General features: G+C 24.0%; 2 protein-coding genes across 2 annotated transcripts; one reads left to right on the top strand and one right to left on the bottom strand.

Annotated features, from left to right (window-relative positions):
• Window positions 1-738: 738 nt before the first annotated feature.
• Window positions 739-6,745, top strand: LOC145842342 (ATP synthase F(1) complex subunit delta, mitochondrial-like). The gene is made up of 4 exons (XM_082949767.1): window positions 739-898; window positions 4,717-4,873; window positions 5,238-5,326; window positions 6,279-6,745. Exons 1-4 carry the CDS (start codon window positions 767-769, stop codon window positions 6,393-6,395), a joined length of 495 nt encoding a protein of 164 aa, XP_082805893.1. The 5' UTR covers window positions 739-766; the 3' UTR covers window positions 6,396-6,745.
• A 4,075-nt stretch (window positions 6,746-10,820) lies between these two features.
• Window positions 10,821-23,379, bottom strand: LOC145842976 (uncharacterized). Its single transcript, XM_082950447.1, has 25 exons — window positions 23,358-23,379; window positions 22,352-22,410; window positions 21,429-21,537; window positions 20,889-21,028; window positions 20,593-20,685; window positions 20,100-20,173; window positions 19,779-19,855; window positions 19,499-19,657; window positions 19,124-19,233; window positions 18,883-18,976; window positions 18,194-18,267; window positions 17,822-17,913; window positions 17,573-17,681; window positions 16,980-17,150; window positions 16,563-16,679; window positions 15,300-15,511; window positions 15,126-15,241; window positions 14,499-14,706; window positions 14,032-14,124; window positions 13,579-13,738; window positions 13,363-13,413; window positions 12,034-12,148; window positions 11,598-11,647; window positions 11,093-11,245; window positions 10,821-10,847 (listed from the first exon to the last, which is right to left on the bottom strand). The coding sequence occupies exons 1-25, from the start codon at window positions 23,377-23,379 to the stop codon at window positions 10,821-10,823; spliced, it is 2,685 nt and encodes an 894-aa protein (XP_082806573.1).
• Between the last annotated feature and the right edge of the window lie 289 nt (window positions 23,380-23,668).

Here is a 23,668-nt window from a genome sequence, read left to right as displayed (position 1 = left end):
ATCACAACAATAGTTTTAGGCATTAAAACTTAATTGACATTATTTTTTAGTTTTGTACTCTTACTACTTTTTTTCTGTTTACCATAAACTTGAGCTAACTCAAGCTATTTTAATATTACCCTACCTAATTTTATAGCTTCAAAGAGTGGCAACAACCCATGTTGTATAAAAATAAAATGTTTGTGCTTTTGTTTGATTGCTGTTTTATTATGAATTTGGTATAAATTTTCACTTTTTTAAGAATGAATAGTCTATATTTCTAAGAAATTGAATTAAAAAGGTCTCAGACATAATTTTACTTCTTATTTTTTATTACAAAAAAAAAAGAGTATAATTACTACAAAAAAATTATAGTACTTATTTGCTTGAATTATTTTCAAAAATTAAATGATATAAATAAATGAAAGTGAATTGCTTATATACAGGGTTGCCAAAAAATCTGGAATCCTGGAAAACCTGCAATTTGAAAAAAAAACGGATAAACTTGGAATTTTGAGTTAATTAAGCTTTATAGTATCTTTTCAATGTTTCATTTTTATATTATTTAAAATAGTTTTTAACCTGTAATTAATTTTTTTACAAAAATTTAACCAAAAAATTGTTCTTGAAAAAAGTAATTTATAAAACCTGGAAAGAATTTGAAAAATTGCTTTGGCGACCTTATATAATAAAAAATTAAGTTATGTTTAATTTAAAACTTGATATTAAATTATTAAACTACATTTTGTTAATAGTTGGGTGTTTGGGTAAAATTAGAATTATTAAAATGGCATCTGTTGGTCGTATTTCAAACTTTCTCAGAAAAGCTTTACCCAAACAAAACTTTTTGAGAACATATGCAGATGCAGCACCTTCAGCAAAACTTGGAATGTCTTTCACTTTTGCTTCTCCTTCTGAGGTAAAGTTAAAAAACTAGTATGATACAATATTTTATATGGATTTGATATGTATTTTGAATATTTTCAGCTAAATTTAAGGACAGCTTAAAATGTAGCTTAAATATACAAATATTAAATGTTTAAGCTATAAATAAATAATTAAATTTTTTTAAATAAATTAAATAGTCATTCTTTAATGTTTCATCTATATAAGTATTAAATATTAAATGCATTTTAAACTTTTCCAAGCTTAAAAAAAAACTTTGTTTTAAAGTTGAGTGGTTGAATAATTTTAATAAAATAAAATCTTGAATAGTATCTAAAGTTTAAATTCTAAAATTTTTAGTTTTTTTAACGAATCACTTACTAAGCAACATACCTAATGTATTTTATGAGTTGTAATATATGTTTTTACTTTCTCTTTGTTACTGTAAAAGTAAATTTTTTATTGTACCTTTTTCTGAATAAGCTAATAAATGATTAGTATGTATTTTTTGTCAGAAACAAGTTACTGAACACTTGTAAGTAGATTAAATACTTCTACATAGAATTAAGATTTAAAATATCAAATCTTTAAAAGCACCTTTATTTTAGACCTAAACATATTTTGTTAAAAATTTGATAAAAAAGTTTGAGTTATACCAAGTTTAAAAAAAAAACCTTTTGTATTTAGTCAATTAGTGTTTAGTTTTTTATTAGGGATATTGTGAATTGAATGTTTTTAATAATTTCTATCCTATGAATAAGTTATTACATTTTAGATTTTTATCTTATATAATTTAAAATACTTACATTTAGTGCAACCTTAAAATTAGTTTCATATAACTACCATTTTTGTTAGTATTTAGATAAACTTAATTTTTATATATATATTGCATGTTTCAGTTTCATAAAAAATATGTCATTTATGAATGTTTTTTTGATAGTTGTATTCTTTTAAAAATACTAAACGTTTTTTTGTGTAATTTTTATGAATGATAAAAAACATAGTAGTTTAATTCAAAGTTGCCACTAAACCTGGAATCCTGAAAAAAACTGGAATTTGGCAATTTAGACTAGAAAACATGGATAAACATAGAAAACAAAAAATTTGAACAGAACCACTTAAAAACCTGGAAATATAAACAATTTTTACATGTTTTGTAGTCAAGTTTTGATTTGACACAAAAAATCAATCATATATAAAACACGTTTTGAGTAGCTTTACAGTATCTTTTCAATGTTATACTACTTAAGACATTTGTTTACCTTAAACTTAACTTTAAACTAATATTAGACCCAAAAGTACTTTTAATAAACATTTGGCAACTATTTTAACTATTTTAGTTTTAAATAATAATTATTTAAAAATAAGTCCATTATTTTTTCAATTTACGCAAACAAAACTGATTAAGGGCATAGTAGGGTTAAATCTATTTTTTCACAATTTGATTCTTTTTAGAGTTTTAACTAAGCTACAAAAAGCATTTTACAGATAAAAAATAAAAAAATAAGTTTTAAGATATATCAGGCCAAAGTCGTAGGCAACAATAGTTATCTTATGGGAGGCAAAAACTAAAACCGCAAAAAAAAGACTATTTCAATACCTCAAATAAAAATATATCTTTTCCTGCGTTTTTTGATATCAATACCTCAAACTTTCAGAAAATGTCCCTTGCAATATTTAGAAAATTCTATCAGAAAAAGTTTTATGACAATAAAATAAAAGTTTTTTTCTCGTTTTTGTCATGAAATTTTTGTTATAGTTTTTTTTATTAAATTTCTTCTGCAGAAATTTCTAAACATTGCAAGGAAGATTTTCTGAAAGTTTGAGGTATTTATCACAAAAAACTTAGAAGGAGATAAGTTTTCAGTGATTTCTAGTTATTTGCCTTACAGTTTGCACCTTTTAAGGTTTAGATTAATATGCAAAAAGCAACTTGTAGCTTAGTTAAAACTCAATAAAATAAGTTAAATTGTGAAAAGGGTGATTTACCCCCTATGCCCTTAAACACAACATAAGGATTCTCATTAAAACAAACTTACAATTTTTGGAGCATTAAAGTTTATAGTTTTTTAAGATTATGACTCTCATGTTCCATAAACCTAGAGTAAAACAAAACTAAATTTTGAAAGCATTAAACATGTTTTCCGAGTAAACAGAAATTAAGAATAAAGTTATAGTAAAATAGACCTAATAAGTAATAATATAATTTAAAAAAAAATATTTGTGAATAGATAAGTTTGTTAGTAGAAGATAATAGTATTTTTGTATTTAAACAATAAATTTATACTAAAATAAAAACTATTACAGTAAAAAGCTATTTTATATAAGTAATTTGTCTTTTAATGGTTTATCAATGAAATAAAAATAAAACATTTCTAAATCAAAGTTATAAAACCTCATAACAATAAAAAACTTAAAAGATTAGAAATAGTTTTTAAACTTTATAAAAACACTTAAACAAAAGTTGTTACATTTTTACCTTAATCGCTGTATAAAAAGTAAATTGTTGTCTATAAAACGTTTATGTATATAAAGTTTTCAACTAAAAAATTTAATAATTCCCTTTTAGACATAAGATAAAATAAAAAAACTTTAAACATCCCTTATCCGATGTATGCAATGAAAGATTTTGTGTTATTTAATAGTTTTTGTGTCTTTTAAAGTTTATTTCTATTTAATTTTGTAATCAAATAAAATTAAATATAAAGTACTAAAAAGCTTTATTATATTGTTTTAGTATCTAAAATGTGTTAATACATTTTTAATATTGCACATTTTAAGTGCTTTGATGTACTATAAAACAGTATTGAAAACCCTCAGAAAGCTTAATCAAAAATTGTTGTGAGGTTTCAAAAGTTTTCCACAAAAAATAAGTCATAGTTCTAAAAATAAACTTAATACTTATTGCTTGCTGCTTTTATAAGCTAGAATTGTGTTTTTTGAAAGTAAAGTTGTTGCTTAAAAAATATTTTTAATATTTAAATTCTATAATGCAGAAATTAGCGTGATGTGTAGTCTTACACAAGCCCATGACTTTATTAACTACAGGGCTGACACACACACAAGATATTTTGAACTTTTCTAAAACTCAGAGGCTAGTTATGGTATTTTCCTACACCTCAGGATTATTTTTAATTATTAGAAGTTTCTTTTTAATAATGTCGTTATGTTATTATTTTAGTGTTTTTTGATATTTAAGCTTTATTATCTGTATTAGTTTAAATTTTTTTTACTCTTAATAACTTTATTTCAATTTTCTCATTAGTTCAAACCATTTCGGGCTAGCTTAATGTAAAGCAGGATAGTTTTTAGTCACTAAGGCTGGCTTTTTTTTGCCTAAAAGAGTGGAAAAAAATATTTAATTAATTAAGAAATTCACAACCTGAACAGACAAGATAAGATCAATAATTTGTTTTAAAACTTAACACCAGAGCTATTCATAATAATTAGAATAGTTTCAAAAATGTCTATTGAAAGAAAATTGATAAAAACTTAACAGTTTTAAATTTTTATATTGAATAATGTAAAAATTAAGTTTTAGTAATGATATTTAACTTTGGATATGAAAGTAATGTTTGACCGATTTTGATCTGTTTTTTTATAATTTAGTTTTAAACTTGAAGTTTAGGGTATATAGATCAACCATATGCTTTAAATTTATAGTTGTATCTTCCATACATAGCTAGCATTGCATTATCTCATAGTAGAAATAAAATTAAGAAACTTATTTTCAAAATTTCAATGAAAAAATATTTTGATTGTTTTATAACCTTTTAATTATATATTTATTCGACTATTAGTAACTCACATTATCAAAAGCAAAAATGTAGCAATTATTTCAAATTGTGACAGGCATTTTACAATGCAAGTGGAGATGTGTCACAAATTGACATTCCAACTGGCAGTGGATCGATTGGTGTGTTGGCAAACCACGTACCAACCCTCGGAGTTCTTGCACCAGGTGTGATCACCGTCTATGAAAATGCTGGAGATGCCAAAAAATTTTTCGGTTAATACTTATTTTTATGCTGCATAAAACTATAACAATACAATTTTAACCTACTTATAAACCAGTTTTTAAAAAATTGTTATTTGAATTTATTTCACCAAGCACGGGAAGTTCGTTAAAAAAACTTTTTTGTTATTTTTTTTCTAAAACCGACTTTAATTGAGTTTATCTTTTCAAAAATTTTATATGCCAATTAAAAACCAGTAACATAATTTTTAAATAAAATCAGCATATACTCGATAACATTTTGTATGCACAAAGTTTGTTCTCCAATAAACAGAAAGTTTTTACTACTTAAACTTTAAAAAATTGTCAATTCAAGTGTACTCTACTCTAAGGTCAATAAATTTTACTAATTTTTTAGTAAGCAGTGGAACTTACACGGTAAATGAGGATTCATCCGTCATTGTTAATGCTGAAGAGGCTGTTCCAGTTGATCATCTTGATAAAGATGTTAGTTTTACATTTTAACATTACAATATAACTTATTTTAAAACCACTTTAACTGCTGTTTGAAAGGTTCATTTGTAGTTTAACTTAAATTATAAATTTTAAGTGTACACTACGATTCTGAGATTTTTTACTCCTAGTTCTTATATTTGTATTTATAGCGCTAACTCTAGTTTTAACAACAAGCATTCTTTTGCATAACAATAACCTCTTTTTTTATCTATAAAAAATCTAGTAATTTACAGGAAATGCATTAAATTGTCATTGTTTTATTTTTGTATTCTAAATATAAGTGTTGCTTTACGTTTTTATAATTAAAAGTTAAACTTATCATTTTCAATTATTGCTCCACAATTAGTTAGAGATAAGCTATCTGCTAAATTTTGTATATGACTTACTGTTTGTCTACAATACTACACTAATTTGTGGAATGTTTTAGTTATTTTAAATAACAATTTAAAAACTATGGAGTATTTTTTAGTAAAATTGTACAATATAGTTAATTACTTTTTAGAATTCCTTTATTTATTGTATATGTTTTTATATTTATTTTGCACATGTATAGTATGTTTTAATAGTAATATTTGTTTGTGGTATTTTGTACTACTGTGGTATGTACAATTTACTAAAAGAGCGTAAGTATTTTAAATCGAACAATAATATTAACTTTTTTCAAATAAATACTTAAAAGACCTTTTTTATTCATATTAGATTATCTATGCTTGGCATTTTTTGTTTCAATAACTCTAATGTCGAGTATATCTAATACTAATAAAGACTTCTGCTTTATATGTTGTTTTTTAACTATGGTTATTGCATGAATGATTTAACTAAATATTTTGCATTTAACCTCTTCAGTTTCAGAGTTTAAAAGTTGATTAAATTTGCAATACACATCAATTATATAATATAAATGATTACTTTATACTAGTATTGATAGAATAATGCATTGCAGGCCGCAAAAGCCAACTTAGCAAAGGCGCAATCAGATTTAGCTGCAGCTCAAACCGATGTCGCAAAAGCTGAAGCTCAAATTGCTGTCGACTGCTGTCAGGCCATTGTCAGCGCTTGAATAATTTGTGTATTAGTCCATTTTCAAATATTAAATTATGATTTTATTTATCAAATTTATTAGGTTTAAATAAACAAATTGTACTTGAAGGTAATTTTTGAAGGTTTTTATCTATTATCATTGTTTTCAACAACGCTACACTCATAAATAGATACACTTTCCATGATCACAAAATTTAATTAAAAATGTTAATTATTGCTCTGAAGTGTATCTGTGGTTTCAAAAGTTTTGAAATAGTTTAATATTTAATTAGTTTAAATAATATAATGTTAAATTTAAAAAAAAACGCATATACCCAATTATCAGACAACGTAGTAATAGTATTGTTTCGTATAAATTTTAAAATTGTCTCGGTCTCGATTATTGGTTTTAAATTCAGAAAGGATTAGAAAATAATTTGATTAATTTTTTTATATTATATAATTAATTTGTGCGGAATTGAAAAAAATCAATTGAATTTTACATAAAAATTAAATTTTATTAGTTCGTACTTTAAACTTCTAAAAAACTAGCTGCTTAAAATTTTTAATTTCATAAACCATGATATAATATTTCTTTTTATAAATGATTTAATACTCTAGTTTATTGTATGTGAATTATAAAAAAGTACCAACAGTAAAAAACGTATAACAAAATAAGTTTTGTAAATATCATATGATAAAATTAAAATAATTTAAATGAAAAAAAAATTAAGAATCTAAATACTTTCGCTATACTAAGAAATATTTATTAATATGAAACTCTAATTATTAAACAAAAATATAGGCTTGAAAATAATTTTAGCTTCTGTGGCTTAAAAGTTTTTATAAATAATTTCTAAGGTTACTTACAATGAATTTTTTTTTTAACAATTAACTACTACAAGTTATATTTTAGCATTTTCCTAAAGCATGGGCGTTAGCTATAATGAGATATAAATAACAGTTTATGCAGATTATTGATAAGTTGAAATAGTGTTTGATGTTGTTATTGTGTATCTTAAATAATCTTCATTTCAAAACTCCATATCAACTGACCTTAAATTATGACTTATTAAGTTTCTTATCTAAGACAATCAATAGTTCCTCTTGTTTGAAAAGTTTACTTCTATAAAAAACACTGCTATTACATAAAATTAATAAAACAATTATTTCACTTGCTTACAGTTTTGAAAGTACATCAAACCTAAAATGATGAAATAAAAAAGTAAAATAAGAATTATATTTTATTTTGACGTATACTTTTGTTACGTTTTTATTAAAAAACAAAATATCAGAAATATTTGAGAAACTTTAGTATTATTACTTTACAAAAAATTCTTAAATTACTAAGGAGTATTACTCTGATTTTATATTATTTATAATCTTCGTATGTAGTTTTAACGTTTATACCTGACTTACAATTTGCATTATTGGTAGTAATTTTTCTTAAAAAACTTATTAATTTTCTCATATTAGGATAAAAACTGAAACAAATATTTATATTAAAAAAATAATTATTTTTAATTCTCATTTACTTGCGACAACATTACACACTTTAGTTTACTTATAGACAAAATATCAAATAATATTTTAGAAATTATTTTGTAAGTTTTATTTAGGTGCAAAATAATAAAATTAATTTTCTTGCTGTCCATGTTTATATAAAACCACGAACACTTTAAAAGCAACATACGTTAGATAAGAAATTAAAGTCAACATAAAGGAATAGGTAATTTAAAAAAATCAATTTAACATTTAAAAACGTATTCTCACAAAAACCCAAGTTAATTAGTAATATAAGACGTGTAGAAGTGTACATATCGATGTAAGTAAATTTTAGTTAAATATAGTAGTCATAGTTTTTTTTTAGAAAAAATTCAAAATGTCATTTTTTATTAGTTCAAATGATTTGAAATTATTAACGTGAGTTTTATGAGAGATTTGAGAATTTGTTTTTATTTTGAGTAGATTATTATTTTTTTTAATAAGCTGTTCGGTTTTATAGCCTTACTTTTACTAAACATTGGAAAGCGTCAATTTTGGTCAGTTATATGATTTAAAATTCCTCAACTTCCAAAAACTTACAAAAATGATTTTTTTTCAGTAGACTATTAAATAGTAAATTTCTTTGATTTTTGTAGGCAACATGACAATTATAAACTCGTGAAATTTTCTAAATTTCAAAAAAAAAAAACATTTTGTTTTGATTAATATTATTAAGTTCATTACCAGTAACATACTTTTTAATTGATGCAACTAAGGATCATTTGCAAATAATTGAGTGTATTTATTCATCAAAGAGAGTATCATAATATGTATGTATCTGTGTTGACTTAGTTAAAGTCATTAAAATACTGAAGATCAAGTGAGCTCTAAAAACAAACTCTAAAAATAAAAAACTGAAAATATCTGTAGCAGTTACATAATAATTCGAATTCAGGAAACTAAAATGTTTACAATAATTCCAGGGGCTTTTCTAATATAATTTTTTGAAACAAAAAATACAAATTGTACTAAAACGTTCTATCATTAGTTAAATACGCAGTTACAACTAATGAAATAGGTCAAATTTTTTCATCTGGTTAGAATATAGTCTGAGAGCCTTCCAACAAAAATAGTAGGAAAAATGCCAGTCTAAATCGAGGAATGTCAGTCTGAAATTGCGAAGTTTTATGGACGAACCCTTGAAGTAAAACTATAAAAAAATCATAACATTCTGTTATTTTTATACACAAGCTAATTAACAAAAGTTTAAAATTGAAGACGCATAATAAATCATTACGGTAAAAACAGACTTTAAAAAAAGGGGTAGGTGTTTTACACAAACTTTAACTAAAAAAAGAAAACATGCGGCAAAAACTAAAAAAAATATACAACTTAATTGGTTGCAGAATTTTTTTAATCATCTTATAATGCTTGAAATATACCAACATTTTTAAAATTTAGATTAATTATCAGAATTTAAGTAGTGTAGTTATTTTTAATCAGACTATTTTATTATGCATCAAACTTATTTTATAGTATAGAATATCTTTGATTATTATCAACATGATTTTTCTATGATTAAAAGCTTTTCCGTTTGCTCTTTAGTAAAAAAAAATATGTGAATAAAGTATTTTGAATTAAGGTTTACTAATTTAGTTTGTTAATAAGTAATGTTAACAGCTATTTTTTGGTATTTTTTTTTTTAATAAAATGTAGATTCCTACAAAAAAAAAAAACTAAAAGTATTTGAATTATCATCTAGTTTATGTAAAAACAAAAACAGAATGTAAAACTAATAATTAACAAAATGTTCACATTATTTTTATTCATAACTTTTAGCCAATCTTTTTTTTGGAAATTTAAGAATGTATTATGATATATTAGTATGAAAAACCTTAAAATACCTTAAAACAGATCATAATTTTTAATAAACTAAAAAATAATATCTGTCTTTAAAAAGTTTACACAAACAGTGCAAGAGTAAAACTGCTACTTATACTAATAACGCAAAAAATATTTTCCATGGAAAAATAATAAACAGTTGTATATAAAGTAGCTTTTTAGGTCTAATCTAATTAAAAATTATTTTTGAATAAACCTTTTATAAGAACTATTATGTTTTATTAACAAAGACTTTTTAAACATAAAAAATGTAGTCTTTTTCAGTAAATTAAAAAAATATTGTGTGCAAGATTAATGATATTCTTTCTACAACTTTTAAAAGGTTTTGTAATACTTGCATATAAAAAAAAAGACTAGGTAGAAGCAGGAATATATAAAAATAATCAAAAGTTTGCACGGTTTTTACTTTATAAACACAATTTAAGTCTTAAAAATTGGGTATTTTGATATAATAAATTCATTGACATTTTTTTTTGGTACTGTGAAAAACTAAAATTATAACAAAGGAATCATGTTTTTATAATTAAAAATTCTTAATTTTTTAACAGTTTAATTAAGTCTGTTGTTAAACATAGTATATACCAACTTAATTAGTTTAGAACTTAGTGAAATAATTTTTCAAAACAAGTAGGAGTAGTATTTATGCGTTTGATGTAGTTTCGCTACTTTTTTCACTTTTGGCTTTTGATGAGCTTTGATTTCCGGATTTCACTTTAATTTCAGCCAAATGAAGCCGGTCAACACTAGGTAATGGTTGAAGTTTGTTGTTAGATGATGGAATTGACCCAGGGATAAAGTCTTCATGCGAAGTTTCTCTAATTCTGTTAGTTTTTTTTATGAATTTGTAAGCGAAGTTTTTAAATATTATAAATTTTTAATTGAAAGAGTAAACTCTGTTACATTTAAATTGTATAAGAAAATTTTTAATGAAAAAAATATTAGTACTAAACTCTATTTTTTATATATGTTTTATTAAAAAAAATTAATCAAATAAACTTTAAGTAATTTAAAATTGTCATCTAATTAAAACAACCTTGTAAAGAGATCATTTTTAGGAGTATTTTCATTTGCATTAAAGTTAGGCGCAGGTGAAGTCAACGGCCTCCTACAAAAAATAACTAACTTATAGTATTGTTTATTTAACGACAAAAAATACGCTAAAAAAGTTTGGTCCAATGACCTGGTGTAAAAAAAAATCTTTCAGTTATCGAGTCGTACACCTGAACAATTTAATGTCATTTCTAGGACAGCTATAACAAGAATAAAACTAATACTACTTTGCTTTTTTAACTACAAAAAAAAGCGCTTTATAGAAAAAGTAAAGTAAATTAGTAAAATTAATAGATTAACGTTCAAAAATTTAACGAACGTTAACAAAATAGAACTGTTGAGGCGACTTATTGAAGAGTCTTGATTTAGAATAAGCTTATTCAATATTTCTTTCAATTCAAAAATATCTCCTCTCAGCTTTTTATACGATTCCTCTTGTGCTTTTTGGGATATCTAAGTTTTTACAACAGGATTTAAAATCTTTTCTAAGTTAAAGTTTTATTTATTTACTGTTTATTACTTTATCAAGTTTAATGAAAGAAAGGGACATTTTTCGAAACAATTTTTTTTAAATATATTTCATTTACAAGGTGATAAAATCAGTACAAAAACAAAGTATAAAATGTATAATTTGTATAATAATACATGTTATCATAATTAAAAAATGTAAAGGAACATACTATATTGTAATTAAAAAAAAGTTTTTTATGTATTTTAACAAATTAAATAGTAACGACTTAAATGACCCTATAAAGAGTTAATATATTTGTTTTAATAAATATTATTGTTTAGAAATAATACTCACCTTTATATTTTCCACTTTGTTGTGTATTTTATTCAGCTTTCTTTTAGTATCTAATATATTAGTATTTTGTTACCATAACTTAAAAAATATGTACGAGTTCTTTATTGTTTTACTGAAGTTTACTAGTATTACTAACTTCTTGAACTTTAGGAAGCTTTTTGCTTTATTACCAAAAATATGAAACTTTAAGTATGATAATGACTAAATATGTTTAAGGTTTATATAATTATATATCTAGAAAATCAAGAAAACACTTTAAATGTTTTTGGATAACACTTTACACATTTAAAATATTAAAATAAATACATTATAGCTCGATTTCTTACAATTGATTGAAATAGATGACTTATATAACTAATAAAAATATAAAAAGAAATTACATTACATTAAAATAAGCACCGATGGTTTCATAAATTAACTAAATAGAAAATCTAACCGGCAGAAAAACTTTCTAAATAGTTGCTAGTAAGGTTGTCATTAGTGTTGCTGTTGTTCGATTTTCCTTTCGGTTTTGTTGTTAATTGGGAAACGTTTTGCATCATTTTATTGTCCTTTTATGTTTATATTTTGTTGTAAACTTTTTTAAAATCAAAAGTATATGGAATATTGACAACATTTAAATGAATCAGTTGTATATGTGAATTTTTATGAACTTAGTAAAGTAAAGTTCTCGTTAAACATACAACGATAAATTGTCTGTTCTTTAAATTTTGACTAGAAAAAGTTTAAATTCATAAACCAAATAATAAAAAACACAAAAATTATTTGGAAAAATATTCAACGTGCAGACTGAAAATGAAGAAAACATTTTGAAAAGATACAAAGCTAAAAACTTATAGCGTAAGTTTACTTCCTTCAAGTCTTAAACCTTATGATAAGATTACGCATCAAAGTTATAGCTAATTCAGACAAGTTTTGTTATTCAAATAAACACAAAGTTTTTGTGTACATAGTGGTCAAAAGTAAAAAATATTTACAACTTTGAATGTAACTATTCTATTTACTATTGTGTAACACATTAAGTGAGCTCATGTGTTTAACAACTTTTAGTTTGGTTCATTAAAGTTATTTAGTAATCATAATTTTATTTGTAAAACGTTTTTTTTTATATAAAATAGCTACAAGTGTAATAACAAAATTTAAAAATAACTTAGTTCTTAACAACAAAATTATAAGTAAAAGTAACATTTTTGTATAAATGTTAGAACTTGGAGCATGTAAAAATAGATAAAAAATTATGCAAAAGTAGACACGAACTAAATAAAATTTTGATTATTTCAAATTTTATTATAGCTACAGTGTTATTTATTTTTTGATATTAAACATGAATTAGTTTTGTTACTTATAAAATTAGAAATATAATCAAACTAAATCAACACATTTTCATTGTTTATTTATCCTATTTATGTTTTAACTACTTTTTTGGAAACTTTATACATATTTCACTTAAATTAAAAAAACTTAAAGTAATAGTAAATTTTTGGCCTAGGTGAAGTAGCGATAGAGAAAATGTAGTAAGGTTTAAAGTAGTTAGAAAGACTTAATTGCAACAAAATATAGTAAATAATTTCAACATTTAATTATCTAGCGACAAAATTTTCACACGTGAAGAAAGTTTTGCGCTTGCTCCTTTAAGTATTCTTATAAAATTTATATAAAAAAAAGTTCAGTGTGTAGAGAAAGCTTTTGTCATTAAGATATTTCAATTTTTTTTTGTAAAATATAAACTATTTTGTACTAAAACTGCGTATATATACAAAATTACTTGATTTTGTCGCGGTGCAGATGTTTTGATGCTTTTCTCATCGAAATCATTCTATTCAAGCAAATTATTTTATGTTAATTAGGCAAACAACTAATTGCAATTTAAGTAAAAAAAAGTGTAAATTTGAAACACAGGCATAAAATTAAAGTAATTAAAAGTTAATTTTTTTTTTACATAGGTTTTAATATAATTAAAGTGCATCATAAAAACACAAACTTCTTCATCATCAAAATTTTTATCAATGTGTAATCTATCCATGAGAAAATCTAGCTGATCTTTTATCTGGATGGTTACTTTCTGCAGGTTTTGTTGGTCACTGTCTGTTACGTCATCGTCATAAATTTGTTCTTCTGGATTGCAATGCTCTTTTAAATACCTTTAAACAAATATTACCTTTTAGTATTCAAAATACTTAAGTCAGTTAAGTGAAAAAATTTACAACTGTATTACAACAAGAAAACTCTGAAATAGTTCATTGACTACTGGAAGTTTATCAAAAAAGAGAAGATCTTTTTAAGTAAAAATATAAATAATGAAACAGTTTCGAGTAAAAATTTCATGTTAAAGAATCTTTTTATTAACTTTTTATAAGCTGGTCAAAAACCTTTCAATCACCTAAATATTAATGTACTTTGAAATAAAAGCTATATATTTGTACAAAGAACAAACATTTGGAATCTTTTCTTTCTTTCAGAGTCTTGAAAGCTTAGTAGTAAGGATGCTTGTTGCATAACTGCATTTGCCCTTGCATTGTCGTATACTCTTAAAAAAAAAGATAAAATAGTTGTGAAAGAGCTTACACAGTTTAAGTACTCGTTTTACTTACATTATTCTTAAAAAAAAAAAAAACAAAATTCTTTTAAATTTCTTAGTTAAGTAGATAGTTAGTTTTTTTTGACAATAAATTTTTTTTTAAAGTAGTTTAGTTATTTAACTTATACCATTAATATATTAAATTTATAATGAAGGCTAACCAAAAAATCTAGTTGAAAAAGCTAAAAATAAATTTAAAATAAGTTTGTACCAAAAACTTAGTATAAATCTTTTTTTTCTTTGAATCTTACCAACAAACTTAAATAGTTTTTTTATTTAAACAGGTCGTTTTTACATAAATGACAACAAACTTGAAAGCTAACCTCATAAAAGTGTCAGATAAAAGGGCAATCAACAAGTTTAAGCACAAGATGGCGCTCAAGAACGAAAATGATATTATAAGAAAGTATCCCATCACTACATCGTATGAAGTCATCTCGTCAAATTGGTAGTCATCGACCAAAGTGAGACGGTAAAGTGAAACTATAACCCGATCAACTCGTAACATAGTTGGGATAAAAGACAAACCACCTTTATAGTAGATATTTACAATGATTTTAGTTGTTAATATATCATAAAAATAATTAAAAACAAGTAATCCAAAAAAAGGTGATAAATAAAATAAGTGAAGTTTTTTATTGTGTTATAACTTTAAACTCAGCAATTTTACTTTAAATATGTGGAAAGTTAACTAGAAATTTTTTAAAATAAATGTTAAATAAATAAAAATACATTTTAGATAATCAGTTCGAGTTTAATAAAAATACTAAACAGTATATTTTATAAAAAGTAGATTAAAAACTATTAGTAAAGGACAAATGACTTAAAACTAAGAATAGGTTATTTTAAAATCAACTTATTAGTAGAATTCCAAAACAGTTAAAAATATTTAATATGAAAATTAAACTTATGTTTCAAAAAAAACGTTTCTTTAAAATTATCTTACGAACCGAAAATCATCCAAAAGGAAACGGAGAATGGGATTAGAAATTCCAAGTATAAATAAAGAAATCGTAATATATCCGATCCCATTTTTGATAACATTACAATAAACGGTCCAAGTTGCCTAAAAAAATAAGATAATTTTTAATGATACTTCATTAAAACATACTTTATGAATCTACCTAAAAGCTCTGCAATATTTCATCAACCGAAGCCACATAAAAATGATCATGATGACGAATATTCTGTTCAGCCACACCGTTATGCTCTTGTTATTAACGTAAGAGTTTTCTTCCAAGCACACCGTGTAAGATCCGTTATTACAAGTTGAGCCGTCAAATTTGCAGCACATTGGTACTGGGTTTGTGTCCAACACATCAATAACGTGTATGATCTGATGAAATATATTACAGCTGATGTTATACAGTTTTCATCATTTTAGCGATTCGCTTGTGTTTGAAATTAATTGCATTACTAGTAATGCTATATATAAAAGTATATACTTGTATAATAAAAAATTTTTTATAAAAATAAAATAAGTTAAATTGAAGATTAAGAGTATACGATTGACTTTTTAGTTTGCTTAAGTAGTTTCCGGTTTCACTTTAAACAACAAAGATAATACGGATAGATTGTTTTTTGGTAGGCTTTGTAGCTTAAAATACATTTAGCAGTGACATCGATAACTACAAAAGCAATCTATTAAATCATTCGCATAATATAAAAAAAGAATTAAGTTTTCTATTATTAGTTGACTTTTAGCTTTTGTTATCATGTATGTATATTAAGTATTTTAGATAGTTACTATCAACTTGATTATATGAATTGGTTAATCTAGTTTTTCAAAATTAGTTCAATCTTCGGTTTAGTATATACTTTACTGTTTAGTATGTTAAAAATTAAATCCCAACAAGTACTTAAAAGTTTAGTTGAATGTACTGTAAGTAAAACTGTAAAAAAAAGGTTTTGAAATATATAACTTACACATAGGTAACACTCCTAAGCAGGGTTTCCAAAACTTTTAACATAAAACCCTCTTGAAGAAGTTACAAGCTTTAGACCCCTCTCTCATAAAACTTATATTATTTACGCCAGAGACTTTTTTTTTGCTTTTCATCATCAAGTCGAGAATATCAAGTGTAGTTTTCAAATTATAGCCTCATGATCCCCTTTTGGCCCTTATGAAGCTTATGCCCATTAAATATCTAAATTAGCCCTCAAGAAAGTCTTATGGCCCACTTTGGGAAACCCTGCTCTAAAGTTATGTAATAAAAAATTTATTGAGTTTTACTAATTTCAAGTTATTAAGTTAATTCGAGCTATTAGATCCGTTATAAAATCAAAAGATGAAGTTTTAGTTATTATAACCTATTATATATAGTAATTAATGTATACATGTAAAACTTAGAAATGCAAAGTAAAACATAACCAAACACTTTACCAACCAGTACTAAAAAAGTTAACATGTAGACCATCAAATCGAAATAGTTCCACCAGTCTTTAAAGTAAGAAGGTACAGAATCTTGTATTATCCTAATTTCTCCTAACAAATATTCTCGTTCCTAAAAGTAACTTAAAATATTTATACTTAATAATAAAGGTTATGCACAAATACTAAGCAAAGAATATTTGTTATAAAAAGTATAGTTTACGATTTTAAGTTAGAAACACTTGTGTAACTAGTTTAAAATTTTAAGAATGTTTAATTACAAGACTTTCAAAAGTAGAAATACAGATAAGTATTTTCGTATAAAGCGAAGTATAACTAGTTTTGAATTAAGTATTGCTAAAAGATTGTCTCTAAGTGTATAACTTGTTTCATTAAAAGATACAATATATATAAAAACTATTTCTTCTCTAACATCAGGCCATTTTGGATGGCAGTTGTGAATATCTTTTTTAATTTCTAACAGTCGCCATTCTTTCCATTCCTCGAATTTCTTTCTCGATTTTAAAACTTCCATTATCTCAGTTATCATAAAATAAACGCTGAACAGAGTTCCTATTATTAGAAATGCTATTCTAGCTCCATCCTATTTAAAAATGTTATCAAAAAATAAAACAGTATAAACTTTATTTAAGGTTATTAATAATCTTTTTTATTTGTTAAAACATGATTAAGGTTTAAAACGTTTCAAACTAAACAGAAATCGAACTTTAGTTACAAATATGTTTTTAATTTATGTTATAACAACTTAACAATTGTTTGGTCGGTTAAAAGTATATATGAAACTTCTTAGACTTATAAAACTATTACATTAAAAAATATTTCTTTCTCAGTGATGTAAACGATAAAACAATTACAGAAAAAAGAAGAAGTTGATATGAAAACTACAGTAATGTTAATTAATTAGTTTTTGTTAAACTAATTAATTTTCAAATAATTTAGTTTTTTGACAACTGTTTTTGTGTTTTTGTTGTTGTAAAAAAGTATATTAATTAACAAACTGCTGACTTGTGGAAAGCTGTACTGGGGTCTAATGTACCAGGGAACATAAACAGCGACCACTGTCCACACAATAACATACAAAACATTTAGTAAAAGGTTCCACCACGCTACTCGTCTGTCAAAATATTTGTAAGCTAACCTTATCAACATTAAGTAGTTTTTAAAATATTTCATAAAATCTAAAAAGATGTTAAATAAACAAATAGTAAAGTTTTACAGCTAAACTCAATATTACAAAACTGTAGATGTTTTTACCTTCCAAACTGTTCCCACCTAACATCAATCAATCTTGCTATAACTGGGTGGAGTATGAGATCTATCTGATGATGCTCAACTATAGCTTCAAGCTAAATAAAATGAAGTAAATTAGCGCATAAATATAAAAGTTAAATTTTTATTTGAAATTTAGAGTTTTTAATTTTTTATATTATTTAATCTTAAAACGTTCTTAAAAACAAATAGTTCATTTTAGTTTCTAAATAGTTAGAACAAAATGACTATTGAACTATAAAAAAAGATTAGCAAAACTTCTCATTAAATTTTTTTTAGAAAAAGACGTTTAATTTTGTACAAACAAAGGCTTCCTAAAACTTTTAAAATACAAAACTTCATACAGTCAAAGCTTACAGGTGATTTGGCAAGACACAGTTCTGATTCTTCACTAAGTGAATTTTCATCAAACCCAATTTTTGAACTTTCGTCTAAAAATATAAATAGTTTTTTAAGTTATGTTTTACACTTTAAAATTATTTAAATAATTATTTTTAACATTATATTTTTTTAAAGACTTTCGTCGTTAAAGTAAGAAAAACTTTGTAGATTAGAAGACTAAAATAAAAAAAAAAAGAGCTCTAAATTCTTTTGTAGATTACGTCTCTTACTTAAGGTGAAGTTAGTTTAATTTTTGCACAGAAAATAAAAAACATTGAAAAATTAGTTAGGGTTTTTTATTTTAAGAGGTGTTATTGTAGTCTTCTTAAATTACTATAAATTACTTTTAAAAGAATGCGTTTGTGTCGAAATTAAAAGTAGAAATATATTTAAAATTTTTATAAAACTTTGATAATAAATTCTAAAATGTGAATGACAACATAGATATAAAAGCAAGCTGCTTAATTTAACTTATTAAAATATTGATAAATTCTATAAATAAACTTAGAAAAAGTTCTACAAGTTGTAACATTACTTACATACATCATTACACTTTACAAATGTTATTATAAAAGAAGTTTTTGTAAAAACTTTTTGTGAGTGCAATGTAGTTTTATGTTTTTCAAAAACTACTTAGTAACTTTTCAAATACAAATTTAACTAACAAAAAGAATCATCGACTTCGAGATGACTGAGCTGATAGAATTGCTTTCTGTTACGCTTGTCTTTTCTGTGAAACTTGTCTAGAGCTATTTTAGCCTGTAATTTAGTATAATGATTTTAGCTTTGAAAATAAAATTTATAATTATTAAGAATTACAGCACGTGTTTTGAAAGTTTATTAAGTTTGTTCAGGTAATTTGGTAATTTTAAACTATAAATTGTAATTAAAAAAATTATAACTAACTACTGGTGCCATTTTAATTATCATGTGGGTGATGCATTTGTAGCCTGTTATGTCTGTCACTGCTACTTTCGCACCTCTTTCTACCAGTTCTTTTGCAGTTTCACTTCTATCTGATTAAAAAATTTATATAATTATATGTTTGGTGTCTTTTTTATGAAATTGTATTACTTTCATTTAATTTAAAAACTGTAAAACTATATGTAAAGCGTGATTTTCTTGCTAAACAATTATTTTTTGAAACACTAAAAAAGCGATATTTTCGTAAAAACAAAACATACAGCCTCAAAATAAGCTAGAAAATAGATAACAAGTAATATAGCACCTTTTAATTGTGTTTAGATTATTTTATAATTAATGCTTATTAACAAGAAACACCTAGTTCTGCGGCAAGATGTAAAGGTGTTCTCAATTTGTAATCTTTTGCCTCCTTATCGGCACTTTGGTCCAACAGAACTTTCAGTGACTTCACAGCATCATTACCTGCTGCGTAATGCAGAGGAGTTTGTTCCCCTTTCGCTAGAGATTCTATGTAGGCTGTTAAATTATAAAAGAATATTCTAATGAAAAAGTTTTAGCTAACTTTTATAAATTGGTTATATATCTTATTAATTAAAGGTATGCAAAAAAGTTTTTTTGGTAAATGTATTAAACATACCTCCGGCGTTTAGTAGAAGTTCTACCATCTCACCGAAGTCTGTGGCAGCCGCTACATGTAAAGGTGTTCTTCCGTATCTAATGTTTAAAGTTTACTTAAAGTTATCACTTAATACCTTGTCTATTTTTTCACAACAAAAAAGTTAAGTATGCACAGTACATACTTTAGTCTAAACGTCTTTTGTAAAAACTATACTTTAAAATTTGAGAGTTAATTTTTGCAAAAACATATAATTTGTTTAAAAAAGCATCAAATACCGTATGTTTTATTATTTATATGTGCTTAACTAGAAATTTTATCAGCAATATATAAAAAACTAACGAGTCTTTAGCGTTTACATTGGCATTATTATCAATAAGAAAGCTTGCAACATTGGGATGCCATTCTCTTGCCGCCTATATTTATATAATAAAAATATTACAAAATTTTTAGTACTTTTTTACAAAAATGTTTTAATTTATTTCTAAGATTTTTTTTAAATTAAAAAAACTAAGAAGAAATATTTAACGATTAGAACTGTGTAATTATACACATAATTATAACTTATTGAACGAGAAAAAGTTGCTCAAAAGTTTGGTCCAAGGACCTGGTGCCTGAAGAACCTTTCGGTTATCGAGTCACACACTACGGATACCATTTAACGTCTTGTCCAGGACATCTATATCGTTAGTCTTACCATATGTAAAAATAACAAAATGTCTAATAGACAAATGGTACCTTTGCAGAGATATTAAACATTATAAACAAAATTTAAAGATAACTGTTTTTGTTTCTAATAGATATATACTTAATAGCAGTTACTGGTTCAGTTTACCTCATGAAGAACTGTCTGTCCGTATTTATCAGTGAAGTTTATATCAGCTTTAACTTCTCCTGAAAGTAAAGTTTCTAAATAATCCAAATCGACCTGAGAAACAATGTTTTTTTAAAATTGCTTATTATTAACGCAGTTTGTTGTATAATATAAACTTTTCTGGTGGTAAAAAGAATATTAGTAAAAGTTTTTTTTTTGTATATTGAAGTTTATTAATTGAAAAATTCGTGAAACAGTCATGTATAAAATAAATCAAAACTAAATATAACTTTAGTTTTTTCAAAAAAAAAATTAACTTCATCATTTTCATGACAACTTTTGTCCAGTCCGATAAAGTAAGAAATTAAGTCTCTATTTTTCTTTTCTTGAGCGTAATTTTTGTTAAAATTCGAAGACTTCAGGTCTTCTTCCAAAACAGTAGGATAAGCTTCATTTTCTGTGTTAAAAAAAACAGTTTTGTTTCTGTGTATCAAAAAAACAATTTATTTTTTAAAGTTTAAAACCGCCTACGATTTAGAATTTCAGGGTTTATTACTACTAAAAGGTTGCTATACTTGCTTTAAAAATTATAGTTTATGTATTCAATACTAACATTTTTTTTAAACTTTTAGATTTTTTAGCAATATAAAAAAATTTTAACAATGACATAAATCACTAGACAAATAAAACAAATTATTTTTTTTGCCTTATAAGCTTAACAAAACTTTATATTAACAAGTAAAACACTTTTTTTTTAATTGTTACTTTTTTATTAGTGTTGTTGATTGTTTTTATTTCCAAACATTAAAAAATCAACGTGAAAAAAGGCAGTATACTCAAGGGTTACAAAAAATTACCTCCAATGAAGTTATTTACAGCCCTGTAGCGTCTTCTAGTAACAAGGTCTTGCCATCTGCTTACAGCTCTACTAAGATTTGTCACTCTCTTTACTACCGCTGTAGGTTTCTGTTAATTTGTGTTATTTGATTATAATCATTATTTAAAAAAGAATTTAACAGAAACTTGCTATAATTCGAATGCTAAATCTTACCTTATTTAATTTCAACTTAACATTTTGGCTGTACAATACTTGTTAGTAATAACTAAAATTATTTAGTAGCTTCAAAGGTTAAAAAAAAGTTTAGTTTTAAACACATTAAAAAATTAAAAGTTTACTTATAAATTTTGAATGTTCAAACAAGTTTTGTTTTAGTTTACATATAATCTTTATAAATTTTAATACGTATTTACTGTTAATAAGATGTTTTAATTAATAAAGGTGTTTATTTTTAGGATAAGTATGTGTAACTTTGTCCTTACAGATTAAATTATATGCAAAAAAGTCAAACAAACTGTAAATAAGTTTGCATTATTTATCATATTCAAAGATATCATTAATAATTAAAAGTTTTTAGAGTTTGATAAAGAAAAAAAAAGCATTGTACCAAAATAAAACTTTATGCAAAATTACTTTTTTAGGACTTTGTTACAGTCTTAATGAAGCACTTCGGTGTTTCACCTAATATTTGCTGAACTAGCAAAAAAGTTTTATTTTGTTTGTAATTTTAGTAATTGAAAATTTAGCTTTAAATTAATTTTTAATACGTTTGGGTAAGGTTGGTTAGGGATAAGGGTATAAACAAAACAAGCTAAAAAAATTTCTGACTCAGCAAATATTAGAAGACACACCTTCAATCGGACTCTCTTATTACAATTTTTTTAAGTATCTTTTATTAAAAAAACTCAAGTTATAAAATAGATTTTTTATTTCTTAACTTACATCATCGTCTTCAGCATCATTTATAAATGATTCGTTATCATATTCTTTACTCTCATTTTCTGTTATAATTATATAAGGCTATTTATAAAGTTAAAAAACAGTTAAAAATATAAAACACTAACAAATTATACAAAACAAACTGTATTTAAAAGTTATGTATAAAATTTAAAAACCTACATACACATGTTTTTAGTATTAATTGTAAAATATTTTAAATGTATTAAAGTAAAAAATACTCTTTTATTTATGTTTAATTTGAACTAAGTTGCCATTTAAAGTTACATTTTGTTTTAATCTGTTGAAATACTCTGTTAGTTTTACTTGTTTGTGCACCTTGAAAAATAAACGTCTGTCTAGTTACTAACTAACACAATACCTATCAAAAGGTCAGTAAAAATCTGTTTACTGTATGTATCTTTAAAAGTTTGGAAAAGATGTTTTAGTTATTTTGTGTTTATCAAAAAGTATTTCAAAGGTTTTGAAAAACAATCTGTAACATATTTATAATAACAAAGTTTTCTATACTTAAACTGTTTTTGTTCTTTACTGATATTCTATAGTAGAAATTAATTAATTGTCTAAGGATTTTGTTTCCTCACATATAGTTATAGATTATTCATTAAATGTATTAGTTCTTAATACTTATACGAACTTGTATTAAATATAAAAACTGTAACTAGTAAATTCTAAAAGAACTTATTCATATAAATTTTTAAAAAAGTAATAAAGTTAAGTTGTTTAAGTTGTTATTAACACTAGCACATTTATAAGTTTTTTTATAGGCTGTAAACTTTTATAAACATTTATTTTGCTTTTTATTTTATTAACGATTAAATGATACTTACCTTAATTAATTTAACCTTATATACTTAAACAAATGCTGGTAAAAGCAAAAAATAAAAGATTAACAACAGCATATTTTATTAAACTGGATAGAAAAAGATAGGTAATATTTATGTTTTGAATAAAACATAATTTAAGTTTAATTAAAATCAAAACAACATACTTTTCTTGGTTCTTTTCGTCATTATAAATTACGTTTATTTTTTATACGTTCAAAACATTTTGCAAAGACTGTATAGCTGTGAAAAATAAATAATTTTAAGTAAAAATATATAAAAAAATTATTGATAATTTTGTAAGTTTATTACCTTTCAAAAATGTTAGCTAGCGATACTTTTCTTATTTAAATACAATTGCTTAAAAGTATTAAACGTGCTATATCAATCAAATATAGTACAAATAAAAATAATATTTTTAAAAGTATTATAAAATTTTAAGCTATTAAAGCAAAGTTTAGACTTTTTTGACATAGGT

Source organism: Thalia democratica, chromosome 8 (assembly GCF_965202585.1).
Source record: "Thalia democratica chromosome 8, ktThaDemo2.hap1.1, whole genome shotgun sequence".
Classification (NCBI taxonomy): domain Eukaryota; kingdom Metazoa; phylum Chordata; class Thaliacea; order Salpida; family Salpidae; genus Thalia; species Thalia democratica.
The sequence above is the reverse complement of the archived record's forward strand: the minus strand, read 5'-3'. Positions and strand labels throughout refer to the sequence as shown.

What these genes read in the sequence shown, in the direction of transcription:
- LOC145842976 (XM_082950447.1), bottom strand. Translation starts at nt 23,379, where the DNA reads ATGACGAAAAGAACCAAGAAAA. An exon ending in GTTGTCATGAAAATGATGAA is followed by an intron (nt 20,686 to 20,888) that starts GTTAATTTTTTT and finishes ATTGTTTCTCAG; the next exon opens with GTCGATTTGGATTATTTAGA. An exon ending in TAATTAAAATGGCACCAGTA is followed by an intron (nt 18,977 to 19,123) that starts GTTAGTTATAAT and finishes ACTAAATTACAG; the next exon opens with GCTAAAATAGCTCTAGACAA.
- LOC145842342 (XM_082949767.1), top strand. Translation starts at nt 767, where the DNA reads ATGGCATCTGTTGGTCGTATTTCAAACTTTCTCAGAAAAGCTTTACCC. An exon ending in CTTTTGCTTCTCCTTCTGAG is followed by an intron (nt 899 to 4,716) that starts GTAAAGTTAAAA and finishes AAATTGTGACAG; the next exon opens with GCATTTTACAATGCAAGTGG. An exon ending in AGATGCCAAAAAATTTTTCG is followed by an intron (nt 4,874 to 5,237) that starts GTTAATACTTAT and finishes CTAATTTTTTAG; the next exon opens with TAAGCAGTGGAACTTACACG.